We start from the raw sequence: 14,358 nt of genomic DNA on the forward strand, positions 1-14,358 counted from the left end.
GGTTTCTGTAGGAGCTGGACTGATAAGTTACTCGTCACCAGCAGATGTTGCTCTTGTTCCAGTCAGAAGAAAATGTTTTACTTCAGTCAATGGTAATGCGGTCCAAACCCAGCTCCACCCTCTCCTTTCACCATGTATTAATGCTTCTCTTATCTTATTTTGAGTCACTGCAAGCGTTAAAAAGGAGGTAAAATGATAGTGGCAAAAAAGGTAGAGGAGAATTGTGATAATCCTGCTGTACAGCAGAACTTCTTCAGCATCCTAGTGTCCTACAGCATTCCCAGTGGTGTAGAGGTCAGCCAGCAGTGTGGACCACACTCAAATTATTTTGTATAAACTGAATGCCTAATTTGGGTCACAGAACATATAGATTTTTAGAATATTGAACCATATTTTCCCTTCAGAATAAATACTTGAAATATGGGACATAAAAGAATTTATCTAATACAGAGATGATTTGTATGATAGAGAAAACAGTTATATAATGTGGAAAGGGTGATATATTGGGAAGATTAATAAATTAGGGCAAGGATCAGTAAACTACAGCCTATGGCCCACAGTGCCTGTATTTTAAATAAACTTTTATTGAAACACAGCTACACCCATTCATTTATGTATCGCCAGAGGCTGCCTTAGTGCTACTGAGGCAGAGGTAAGTAGCTGCAGCAGAGAATGCATGGCCCACAAAGCCTAAAATATCTGCTATCCAGCTCTTTACAGAAAAAGTTTGCCAACCTCTGGATTAAGAAAAGAGATTGTACAAAATTAACTTTAAAAGAATTATAAGAATTTTGGAATAAAATTTGTGTTTATGGCCATTTTGATTAGTGTTTTAGCATTCTTCTCTTCCATTTACAATATGTTCACTTTATAACATTCTTGAAGTAACATCATAGCTGAAGAAAAATGTATCCATTAGTTTGAAGCATATGAGATTGCTATTTTTGCACATAAAAATAGTCAGATATTAGCAATTTGACATGGTTTAAGCTAATATCAGTTTTTTTATAATACTGTCTTTTAACTAAATATGTTGCTACATTTAACATTCTTGGTGGGATTTGACTCGGTTCCTTTCGACTTTAGATGATCAGATAGAGTAACAGTATGGAGTTTTTAAACATTAGAAATACAAGTATACAGTATTGTGTTGCCAACATCTTTAAGGATATAAGAGTTTTTCTTTCTAAGAAAAATAGTTTATGCTCTTTAAGAGTCGGGTCAGTCTGAATTTGTAGGGTAAATTTTGGGGTCTTATGCTTTGGTGGAGGAAAATCTTTTTGCACCTGGGAGCACCTAGAGGGCAGCTGTGATGGTTCAACATCCCAGATTTGTGTGCCCTGGACTCCCCAGAGCCAACCTTTCTTGGCCTTTGCAGTCCCTGGAACAGCTTTGGCAAAGGATCCCTCCTTAGCTAAAAGAGCTTCCATTGTTCCTCTCTCAGCCACAAGTGTAGCACGGATCCCTTTCAATGTCAAAGCAAGAAGCCTTAGGCAGTTTAAACAGATTATGAGTCATACAAAGCCTAGGTTCTTCTTTTAAACAATAACCCTTTAATCACAAGTGTTTTTGCCTGTAAGCTTAGAAGTCAAATTTCAGAAATTGTTTTTAAGACGATTGGGAAAAGTATTTCTGTGTGTTAGTGTCCATTTATATGTGTATATTACATTTTGATTATTTTAATTGGAAATATTTCAGAATATTTCTTCTGCCTTAGGGTATAATATTCAGTGTTAGGTAAACATATTTTGTATAAGACAGAATAAAATCATGTTTTTCTTTTTTTTCTTTTTCTTTTCTTTTCTTTTTTTTTTTTTGCTGGGAAAGATTTGCCCTGAGCTAACATCTATTACCAAATCTTCCTCTCTTTTTTTTTCCCATCCCCAAAGCCCTAGTACATAGTTGTATATTCTAGCTGTGGATCCTTCTAGTTCTTCTATGTGAGCCACCACCACAGCATGGTTACTGACAGACAAGTGGTGTGGTTCAGCACCCAGGCGCCAAGCCCGGGTGGCTGAAGCAGAGCACATGGAACTTAAACCACTAGGCCATCAAGCCTGGCTCAAAATCATTCTTTTCTAAAGTGAAGTTCAGGCCGGCACTGTTGGTTTGGGTGAGATGTGATAAGCTGTGCAGGTGTAAAATATGAATGACATGTGACCGCCATATTCTTCCCCGGCAGGAGCTACAAGTGCACTGCGCAGAGGGGCAGGCGCTGCTGAATTCAGTGCTGCACACCAGAGAGGAAGTGATCCCGTCGGGCATCCCCCAGACAGAGGATCGAGCTTTAGAGTCTCTCCGGCAGGACTGGCAGGCTTACCAGCAGAGACTGTCTGAGACCCGGACTCAGTTCAACAATGTAGTCAACAAATTGAGGCTGATGGAACAAAAGTTTCAGCAAGTAGATGAGTGGCTGAAAACACTGGAGGAGAAAGTGAGTCTCAGGCCTGGACGTCAGTCTAACCGGGCAACCAAGGAGACACAGTTGCATCAGATGAAGGTACAACTGGCGTAAATTATTGTTCTTTGTCAAAGTAGCAATGATCCTGCATCATTTGTTTCATTAAAAGATTTAGTAACTTTGTCCAAGACTTAGATTTTGCAAAATCTCTTTTCACTTGCCTAGAGATTTAAAATAAATTACAGCAGTGCATTCTTCGTACAGCAATTATTTCATAGAATCCTAAATTAGTCTTTAATAAAATATAATTTAATGAAATATCTTCTATTTTTCTTCTCATACCCTGTTACTTTGCTTTGTAACGGTACATAGATGCTAGCACTGCAGTCATTGAAGTTTATGGTTCTGTTATGAAATTGCTTTCATATAATGCATTGAAACAATACTTGATAATTTTATTATAATTTTTATGTAAGTTCAGTGCACATGATCAAAACAGTACTTAAGCATTTAGAATTTCTTTTCATTATTATCTATTTTAAATTTACCTAAGCCTAACAGAAGATATAAAAATTTATGTTACTCTGTTTTTCTTTAAATTTTTGAACTAAAGTGTAATATATATAGAAAAGTACTCAAACCCATAAAGTATACAGTTTTTATTATGTTATTATAATCCAATTTTTCTTGGAGGTTATATATGATACATTTTCAAAATTATATCTCAGAATAAATATATTCTAAATATACACTGAAATCATTTCCCATTAAAAAGATTATATATATATAAAATTTTATTTTTTTCTTCAACTACAGTGTAATGTATACAGAAAGTGCCCAAGTCAATTATTTTGTTTTTATCATGTTGTTGCAATACAATTTTTCATGAAAGTTATATATGATATATTTTCAAAATTATATCTTAGAATAAGTATTCTAAACATATATTAAGATCATTTTCTATTGAGAAGATATATATATTTGTCTTATTCAAGAATGCCTGAGCTTTAAACCTTTCTTCCAATACTTACATCATTTCAGAAGTGGCACGAAGAAGTCACCACATACAGAGATGAAGTTGAGGAAGTGGGAGCCAGAGCGCAGGAGATCCTGGACGAGAGCCACGTGAGCAGCCGACTGGGCTGCCAGGCCACCCAGCTGACTTCCAGATACCAGGCCCTTCTTCTCCAAGTCCTGGTGAGCGGGCCACAAGCTGCTCATTGCAGGCCAGCGAATTTCACAAGCCCAAATGTTCCTTTTTTCATTAACTTCCGGTGAAGATGCATATTTTTCAAGAAAAACACTGGCATAGGTCTTTAATTCACTGCTCAATTTTCTCTTTTCTTTCAAAGGAACAAATAAAATTCCTGGAGGAAGAGATCCAGAGTTTGGAGGAATCAGAATTATCCCTAAGTTCCTATTCTGATTGGTACAGCTCCACTCATAAAAATTTCAAAAATGTGGCTGCCAAAATTGATAAAGTAGATCAAGCAATGATGGGGAAAAAAATGAAGACACTGGAGGTAGGCATGCAGACATCAGACTTGTCTCTCCACCTTTCACCTTTCACTGAGCTGCCCCAGTCTCCTGTGTAGATATTGGGAGCACATGTGTTCATTCCTGCGTAGCATAATTAGTAATCCTTGGTTCATCATTGCACTCCAAATACAGTCATGCATCACTTCATGATGAGGATGCATTCTGAGAAATGCATTGTTAGGCAATTTCATCATTGTGTGAACATCTTAGGCTGTACTTATACAAGCCTAGATGGGATATCCTACTACGCACCTAGGCTATATGGTACTAATCTTATGGGACCACTGTCGTATGTGTGGTCTGTTGTTGACCAAAACATCGTTATGTGGTGTATGACTGCACTAAGTTATAAGCTCTTTAAGTCCAAAAGCTGGCTTCCATTTATTTATGATATAATATCATCTGAATGTCTTAGACATGACTGCTCACAAAATTCTTAACCAAATTCCAATTTAATGTAAATATTAAGAGAGAAAAAATGATCTCAAATTCATGGCATTGTGCCTTAGAGTTTTCACTCACATCTCTAGGAACACTGCTAAGGATGAGAGAAACATCAAGTTCTTTTTTAAGACTCTTATTTGGAAGTGGTATATTGATGAAGACTTTTTAAAGCCTGTATTAAAATAAAGAAAAGAGGATTCCTGGCAGGTCAAATCTGGTTATAAACTTCAAAAACGTATTTTAAGGGGAAATAGATGCACTCAAGAATGGGACTTGAAAGTCTCTTCTTTAAAAGGAAAGAAATAAGACTAATTCTATGTTTGTTCCCTACCTGCTCTCTCAGGGTTTGCTAAAAGACATGGAGAAAGGCCACAGTTTGCTGAAATCGGCCCGAGAGAAAGGAGAGAGAGCTCTTAGATACTTAGAGGATGATGAGGCAGAGACGTTAAGAAAAGAGATCCACCATCACGTGGAGCAGTTGAAGGAACTGACCAGCACTGTCCGAAAAGAGCACATGACTCTGGAAAAAGGCCTTCATTTAGCAAAGGAATTCTCAGATAAATATAAAGCATTAACTCAATGGATAGCAGAATACCAAGAAATCCTACAGATTCCGGAAGAACCCAAAATGGAATTATATGAGAAAAAAGCTCAATTATCTAAATATAAGGTAGTGTGTTCTTATTCATTGACAAATGTATGAGGAGGTCATGTAGGGACTAAATGGGAGGGAGATGAATTCTGGTGTGTGTCACTCTTAATGGATGTCTGAAACATCCTTAACATGTCTATTCTACTGGTGGTGAGCGATGTAGATTTATTTGGTTAGATGCACTACATCAGAGTTATTTTTCCATCCGGGAATCCTATTTGCCTAATATTCAAAGATTGTATCAAGAAATAGAGATCTATTCTGACAGTGAGATCCGGATATATGGATCCTCCAGATAAATCTTCCTAGCATCATGGTCTCATATCTATAGGTTTTATCTGTATTTTCATCTAGTCTTCCCTTCATCTTTTGGGTACCCAAGGCTTATAAACTGACCTATGGTATGTTGAAAATTAGTTCTAATTAACCAACTGTAAAAAAATAAGTTCTAATTAACCAACAATAGCAAAACGCCTTAGAAACTTTTGAAAGAATAGTGATGTGGACATAGTATACATCCTATAGATAATAGATATTTCAACACCTCAAATTTTTGAAACAATTATAAAAGCTTACAGGTGGGATAATTTGTATTCTAAATTTGACCAGGATGATTTAGCAATAGTCTTTAAGAATTACAGTGTGATGGCTTACCTCAAAGCTTTTCCTGTCGGAAGCTTTTTCTTCCCCCAACCAATATGTCTATTCTTGTCCATGGCTTTTCTGCCAAGCCTGACAGCGTGTCTTTGAAGGTGCCACGTTAAGAATCACAAGTGCTTTTTCTTCTTTTTATTTCCCCCACTGAGTTCTTTATATATTAAGATGTTTTTAGCCAGTCACAGTAACGTTGCGGCTGGAATTTTTATCTCCCCAACTTCACATCCAGCTCAAGCTACAATTGACTTCCTGAACTCAAAATCAGAAGATGGTACCTTGCTCCCTTCATTTTACTTTGAGTATTTTTTCTCTGCTGAAAGGAATGAGGTAGAAGCCAGAAATATGAACTATGTTAAATTTAGCCAAATATGATTCTTTTCCATACTTCTCTCGCCACATGGAAGGGCTATTTGATATGTTACTTTTATTCTGTATTTAAAAACTGTATTAGCCATAAAAAATCAATCTCTCTTAGATATTTTACATTTATTAATTTATAAAATATGTATCAGATCTCTATTTAGGGTAGACCATCCCATACTTGCTACAGGCATATGGATGTATTCACCTTGATCACATAGATGAACTGGCTGTTTTTTTTCTTTGTAATTCAAGTCTCTTCAACAAACGGTACTGTCTCACGAGCCATCAGTAAAATCAGTGCGAGAGAAAGGGGAAGCTCTTCTGGAACTGGTGCAGGATGTTGCTTTAAAGGAGAAAATAGATAAACTTCAAGATGATTACCAGGACCTCTGCAGTGCAGGAAAGGTAAGGAAAGATCAGAAATTCAATAAAAATGTGCTTATTTGCCCAAAAGGGAGTCTTGACTCCTTTTTTGAAAAAAATTGATTTCATTGAGGTCACATTGGTTTATAACATGATGTAAATTTCAGGTGTATATCATTGTATTTCGGCTTCTGTATAGACTGCATCATGTTCCTGCCTCCTTTTTATCTGTCAGAAAATCGTAAGGGCTGGTATGCATCAGCATTTTTCCCTTTTATTCAGCTGGGCGCTGAAATGGCATAATGAATCCATGTTTTTTTCTGTTCCTAGTAATTTTCTGATATGTGTAACTTTACCTACCCTATGAGTTGCACTGGGTTTTTAAAAATATAAAAGAGTTTTGAGTGGATTTTTGGCTTGAAAGTCACCTCTAACAGGTACCTGACTTCACAGGAGCATGTCTGCAATCTCGAGGCAAAAGTCAGAGACCACGAAGGTTATAACAGTGAGCTCCAAGAAGTGGAAAAGTGGCTGCTGCAGATGTCAGGCAGGCTGGTGGTGCCCGACCTCATGGAGACAAGCAGTCTGGAGACAATTACTCAGCAACTGGCCCACCACAAGGTAAGGCTGACATCCAAAGAGCTGAAGGATACAGGACGCGCATCCCTGAATTGTAATGACTGTGCTGAAAGAATCAGATCTGAGTCTCGAGAACATCTGACAGTTGAGAACAGTTGAATTCAATATTTTAGTCAACAACAGTTAAATCCTGGCATTTCACTTCTGAACACATTGTAGCATTCTTCCCAGCTAACAGTTTTTTAGCACAGAATTTAATCTTTATGGAGCAATTTATCAAAGAAAGAGATTATTTTAGAAACATGCAGCCAAAAATAGGATACAGGAATAGTAATCAGAAAGTCTGGATTGTGGCCAGACTCTCTCCTTCCTAGCTGGAGGCACTTAGTCTCTCTGAGCCTCTTCTTTTTTCTCCTCTGTGAAGAGTGATAATGATGTCAGCCCTCTCAGTCACAGAGCTGTCGCGGTTATCACAGAGATAATGTACATGAAAGCACTCTGTAAACCGCAAAGTATGGCACTGATATGAGGTGTTCTCATCTTTATTAACATGTATTTTTAGTAATTATATATGCCAGATGTCATATGGCCACAATTTTATGGAGCAATTTTGATGACCTTAATTGGAAATTGAATTTTTGTCGTGACATAGTCAATATCTAGCAGTGTGTCTTAGGAAAGCCAGTTAACCTCTCTGGGCTTCAGGATTCCTACCTGTAGGAGAGAATTTATTTAGCAAAGATGAATAGAAAAGTAACACATGATATATTCTACTAGGCATTGAGGAAATACCTTCAGTAATCTCATGATGTGGTGGTTCTATTCCAACTCGAAGACAAAATGGATCCTTTCAATACATTGTATTTAATAACCGTTAACTCAGCACCATTGCAAAAAATGGTGGATCCTGGGCTGCTGAGAGACCATCAAAGTTTCCCTTAGATATATTGGCATGTCCCAGAAAACCTTGTGTTGAAAGGTGTCACTTGTCATTAGCATCATACATTAATAAAGAAATTACAACCTGATTTGAAAAAGTGTGTTCCTCTCCTCTGCGATCTATGAGAAGGCTCGCCAGAGAACACATGGGTATGTATGAGCTGAAGTCGGGCAGAGAGGGGTCCAAAGCCTGGGGCTCTGTGTTTACTAGCGGTGTGATCTTGAGTGTATTATGTACCCTCTCTGTACTTCAGTCTCCTCATCTGTAAAATAATGATAATACACATTTATCAGGGCTTATATATAGTTCTTGGACTCTAGCAGGTGCTTACTAAATGGTAAGTGGTAAATGTTATTTTTATTAATATAAATATCATTAGATGTAATTATATGCTACATAAATTGATAATTAGATATTAGATTATTATATAAATCAGATATTAGTTTATTAGACAAATGAGATTAAATAGTGATTAGATTGTTTTAAACATAAATTATACCAGAATTATAATTTATAGAGCTAAAAAATGCATGAACATCCTTTTCTCTGGTAATAATACCAGAGAGCACGTATCTCTCTAAGTGATATCAGTCATGAATTCTCTTTAGTTGTAAAGGTTACTTCATTATTCCCTATGTAACTTAATCCATTAAACTGAGTAACTCTTCCCATTGAAGTATCTCTGAAAACATACATTATTTTTTTAAATTTGCTAATATGGTAACTGAGATGAATTGCAAAACTCTTTCAAAACTTTCATTAAACTGTGAAATTATTGATCTTAAGCTTTCTGTTTGATAAATGGCTTATTGAAAAACTAAAAATGGAATTGTGAGAACTCTGTATTGGTTTCATTTTTGTAGGCAATGATGGAAGAAATTGCGAGTTTTGAAGAACGTTTGAACAACCTTAAAATTAAAGGTGACGATTTGATCAGCCAATGTGCAGACCACCTTCAAGCGAAGCTTAAACAAAATGTGCACACTCATCTGCAAGGCACGAGGGATAGTTACTCGGCAATCTGCAGTACAGCTCAGAGAGTGAGTACTAGTAGAACATTCTAGAATGATGATGTGTTTTTTTCGCTGGTCTGCGTTTTTATTTTTTATTTTTTAAGATTTTATTCTTCCTTTTACTCCCAAAGCCCCCCGAGACATAGATGTGTATTTTTAGTTGTTGGTCCTTCTAGTTATGGCATGTGGGATGCTGCCTCAGCATAGCTTGATGAGCAGTGCCATGTCCACGCCCAGGATTCGAACCGGCAAAACCCTGGGCCACCAAAGCAGAGCTCAAGAATTTAACCACTGGACCACGGGGCTGGCCCCTAGAGGTTTTTAAAAATAGTACTGATGCTTAAGTCTTTGGGATAGCTTTGGTGTATGTCCGGACAGGAAATGAAGGATTGATTTCACAGTCTCTATTTACATATATTTACATCTATATTTACATATTACTATATTACATACTAATATATCGTACCTTTATTTGATGTGACAAAGTGCTGAATTTCAGACATTCAGTTTTATTCAATTCCTTTCTTCCATTAATTGATTGTGAAAAATTTTTGTGAATTTGAATGTCATCAATATTTCTTTCTAATCTGCCATTTATTCTGTAACACCAAATAAGTTTATTCTGTAATTTTCACAATAATTATTTTCTTTTTAACTGTGTGCAGCCTGGGTTCTACTGTAATTCAATATTTTTATGCATTCATATAGAAATTGAGAAAAGTAATAAATACCAATTTTGAGTTACATTTTAATGGATATGCTTTCACTAAAATAGAATCCTTAATGTTATAGAAATAAGTCTTAAGATGGATAAGAATCTCCTTTTAACAGAAATTGAGTAAAATTAGTGAATTGCTTTTTATTATTCTAGAACTTTTAAATGACATAGCAAAAAGTTCATGCATTTTTGTTACTGGTCTAGTCAGTAAGAACTGGAGACATACAAGTGACATGGGGAGAATGGCCTGTGCTCGTCATGATAATAAAAAAAAAAATGCTGGGTAATGTTAGTTGATGCCCTAGGCCTAGAAAATTCACCTTCAAAAAGTTAATAAAAAAGAGGGATGAAGGAATCTGACAAATAATTGCAAATAATGACAAAGGAGGAAAAGGGAGCAGGATGAAAAAAACAGCATGGAGCTTTCTGGTGAGCTCGTTTGTTCACTCATTCAACAGAGATTTATTGAACACTGCCTTTATAGGGTTATTTTCTATGCATTAGGGGTACAGGTTAAATTTTTAAAGAAACATTGGTAACTATTCAAAAGACAAACAATTTTAAAATAAAATTTTTAAAAGCGGATGAAACTCTAAGAACATAGTGAGAACCTCATAATTAAAGTTTGCAAAAACGATAAAGAGAACAAAACACCTTTGTTCTTTTTAGTTCTGCTACAATAAGAATAAATAAGGGGTAGTCCCACTATCAGATGAAAAGGACGAATTTAATAGATGACAGAGAGAAGCAGAATTCAGTTACCACTTCTGTCATTGCAGCAATGAAAGAAAAGCCAGACTAACCTCATTTCCTTCTTATTTTATTTTTTAATGAAATAGTTTGTTCAGAAAATATCATAGATTTATTTCATCTTGATTTCAAGGAGAAACAATACTTTCTCAATATATTCTTTATGGATAAAATGGAAGTTGGTGGGCTGGTTGAGGATTAATTAATTGAATAGACAAATTATAAAATGTTTGGGTTATTCTAGATTATTGTTATCTTGGAACATAGCTTCTAAAATGAAATGAAGGTGTGAAACTCTCCGCTCCTATGTTATAATTTAGTCCCAATTTGACCCTACCCCTAAAGCAGAGGCGTTTCAGTTAGAGAAATACTGGTTATTTTTTCATTAAATAACATTTTATTTTTACTTTTAGTTTCTAGCTTAAACAAAAAGTGCAATATTTAAACCACAGGGCAAGCTGCAAAAACCTCTAATTTATGTTTGACAATTTTCTTCAGAGATTTGATGCCTTCTAACCCATTTCTGCAGTTACGTTAACCCTGCCCACATTCTCTTCCCCTAATGAGGAAATTACATCGTAATGCGTGGGTTGAGAAGTTATAGGCTGGGGGTGGCCATTTTGCTTTGTAACATTTTGGAACATATGCAAACTCTGTAGATATGTGTATGGTGTTGGGGAGTCCTGGGAGGAAATCTATTTGAATAGATTTGGGGACATATTTCTCTTGATTCCAGGGGTCTTTATGGACGTCTGAAACAGCCCTCACAACTGCTTCGTGCTTGTTTTGTCTCAGGTGTACCAGAGTCTTGAACATGAACTTCAGAAGCATGTTAGTCGACAGGACACTCTACAGCAGTGCCAGGCCTGGCTTTCTGCAGTCCAGCCAGACTTAAAGCCAAGCCCACATCCACCTCTTAGCCGGGCGGAAGCCGTTAAGCAGGTAGTTTGACTCCTGAAAGTTTATGTTGTATTGTGATTCTCTCAGACGTTCAGTGAAAGTGTATTAGGTACCTACTCTGTGCCAAACTGTGCTGGCTCCTGGGAATAGGAAAGTATAAGTAAAGTCTGCGCCTGACTCTGGTCAAGTTCGTGTTCTAGCCAGGAAGGTGGATGCAATACTGAGGGACAGCTTGGTAGAATAGAAAAAGCATGGGCACTGTAGCTGAGAGATCTACTCCAATTCCTCCTTGGTGCGGTGACCATGAGTAAGTCACTTAATTTCTCTGAGCCCTGGTATCCTAACACGCAAAGTGGTTATAAGTATACTGGCTTCAGAAAGTTACGAAGAAATTTAAATGTCATACCGCAATGTATGTGATTTGTAAACAGGAAAGCAGCATTAGCTTCTCCCAGTTTTTTGGCACAAAACAGGTGCCTAATACTTGTTGAATGAACGATGAATGGAATATTCATTGTTATCATGTGAAAGGAACCTACTACATATTAGTTTGACATCCACATGTTTAAAATGTTGCTGCTGAAACAATCAGAATACGTGAGGAATATTTTTAAAATTTTTGTACTAAACAGCTCTTCTATGCAGTGCAAACCCTGGGGAAAACTATTTTAAAGGAATTTAGTTGTAAAGGTTATTTCTGCCATATGTGATGTAACAGTACTAACTAAATAATTCAATTTTTTTTTACCTCAAACTAAGGTTAAAATAATGTACTTATGCATTTAGTCCACGTGGAAAATGTGTCCAGGTAATTCATTCCATAAACCATACTTTCTGGCTTAAAGATTTACATTATTTAAGTCGTGAAATGGTTCACAAAAGTGCACATATTATACCTTATAAATAATAGGATCAGGACAAATGAAACATGGCTCTCCTTGACTCAAGAAATGAATTAAAGATTGTCTATCCTGTGCTTTTTCATAAGACTATGAGGTTTCTTGAGTCATTCCTCCTCTTGTGGCCATTTGTTTCCAATGTACTTTATTCAGAACAATCCAGAACAAAGCTGGATTTTTCTCCTTGTTTTTTTACCAGGAAAGAAAGAAAAGGAATGGGGAAAAGTAGCGTGAATCCCAATGACCTTTTGCTAGAACAGGAGGTTCGCTACACCTACCAGAATTAGCTGTGGTTACAGGAGGACACTGATCCTTCTTGGGTTCCAGACCAGGTGCCAACATGGTTCAATGTTTTGGTTTCTGCTCCTTCCACACAGTCTTTCAAATGTTCTGCCGCCTGAAAAAAGTAGCCAGAGAAGGGAATCTGAGGCGTTGGAGATGCCTGGACCTCAGTCAATCTGAAGGAGAAGGAGTTTTTTGTTTGTTTCTTTTTTTCTTTTTGTGGTTGTTTACTTTGTTTTAATTAATTAGTTAATTAAATTTTCCCCTTGGTAAACATTGTGTTCATGTAAAACTGAGCAGGCCCGAGTTGTTGGCTAGTTTGGATAGCGGCTGGAGAATTCCACTGCTGACAACTTCAGACGGGGTCAGACTCGGGGTCAGGCTTTGACTGGCTGCACTTGGAATTTGATCACGGTCCCAGCATGTGTTGTGTTTCCCCAATGCCTCCCACGTGGTAAACACTCAACCATTATGTAATGATAATACACTCCCACCACCGTAAAGAAAATGACAGACCGATTTGATTCTGTTAAGAATGCCATGGTTTTTATAAGGCATGAAATGTGAAATTTGGAGGAACAGGAAAACATACTATCAGATTTGCAAAAATGTTTTGCAACTCTTTTGTCATTGACAATCTATAAGCAGCTCCCAGTGCTTTGGGAATCAGGCCAACTATATAAATCTTCAAATAAATCATTATTCTTTTTAAAGTAAATATATTTATAAAATTAAAATTCCAATGTCTTATTCTCTTCTCATTTCCAAAGGCCATTTGGGACAGATAACTTTCTCTGAGTCACAGCTACATGATGGGGAGATTTGGTTAGTAACTAATGATACTAATTGGAAATGAAATTCCAATCAGTTTGTACACTGAATAAAAGTCGAGCTGCTACTTTTGACTTAATGGGAAATTGATCTGTATTTATTACATCTACGTGAGAATCATGTGTCTAGGCAATCCATACAGTTCAGAGGAAAAGATACTGAGATGAGTCAAAAACTTGGGCTCCATTATTGACTATGACTTTGGAAAATCACCTAATGTTTCTGCAGATCAACTTTAATGTATACAACTTGCAGTGAATACACCCTTCCCCATTTGTCACAAAGATGTAGTAATCGAGAGCCATTTCTTACCACCTCTATCATCCACCGCCCTCTGTCAGGCCATCATCACTTCTCATCCAACTCCTGCAGTAGTCTAACACCTTGTCACCTGCTTCTACTGCTGCCTGTCACCCCTCTAGACTGTTCTCCACACAATAGTAAGCATGATTCTTCTAACACCTATGTCAGATCATGTTTGTCCCAATACCGTCCCGTCACAACATAGAACAAATTCCAAATTTCTTGCCACAGTCAATGAATAGGCTGGTTATATAATTTGTTTCCCAAAAATGAACCTTTTTGATAATAAAGAGGCCACTTCTCATAATTGCGGTGGGACTAGAGTAGTGGTTCACAGCCATAGAGGAGGGGTGATATTGCTCCCCATGGGACATTTGGCAATGTCTGAAGACATTTTTGATTATCACAACGGGAATGTGAGGATGACATTGGTATCAGCCAGAGATGCTGCTGAACATCCTGCAGTGCACAGGACAGCCCCTCAGCAAAGAATTATTTGGCTTCAAATGTCAACAGTCCAGGGGTTGAGAAGGCCTAGAGGCATAAGCCTGGCAACTTGGGATGGATGGTCAACTCCCCTGTAATGTCCTCTGTGACTTGGCCCCAACCACCTCTTTGACCATGGCTCCTACCTGGGTCACTCTGCTCCAGCCTTAAGGCTTTGCATTCGCTGTCCTTCCCACCACCTGAAATGGTCTTACCCCATGGCACTACTTGCTCCCAC

General features: G+C 37.2%; 1 protein-coding gene across 25 annotated transcripts in view; it reads left to right on the forward strand.

The window, feature by feature from the left end:
* The window catches only part of SYNE1 (spectrin repeat containing nuclear envelope protein 1), a 445,076-nt gene that overhangs the window by 235,535 nt on the left and 195,183 nt on the right, over positions 1-14,358 (forward strand). For all 25 annotated transcript variants that reach the window (XM_070488115.1, XM_070487809.1, XM_044761490.2 and 22 more), the window contains 8 exons: positions 2,183-2,500; positions 3,443-3,598; positions 3,754-3,924; positions 4,728-5,054; positions 6,309-6,461; positions 6,873-7,040; positions 8,802-8,978; positions 11,215-11,361. In XM_070488115.1, coding sequence (XP_070344216.1) covers positions 2,183-2,500; positions 3,443-3,598; positions 3,754-3,924; positions 4,728-5,054; positions 6,309-6,461; positions 6,873-7,040; positions 8,802-8,978; positions 11,215-11,361 — 1,617 coding nt within the window. The remainder of the gene's footprint in view (positions 1-2,182; positions 2,501-3,442; positions 3,599-3,753; positions 3,925-4,727; positions 5,055-6,308; positions 6,462-6,872; positions 7,041-8,801; positions 8,979-11,214; positions 11,362-14,358) is intronic.

Source organism: Equus asinus, chromosome 1 (assembly GCF_041296235.1).
Source record: "Equus asinus isolate D_3611 breed Donkey chromosome 1, EquAss-T2T_v2, whole genome shotgun sequence".
In the NCBI taxonomy this organism is placed as follows: Eukaryota; Metazoa; Chordata; class Mammalia; order Perissodactyla; family Equidae; genus Equus; species Equus asinus.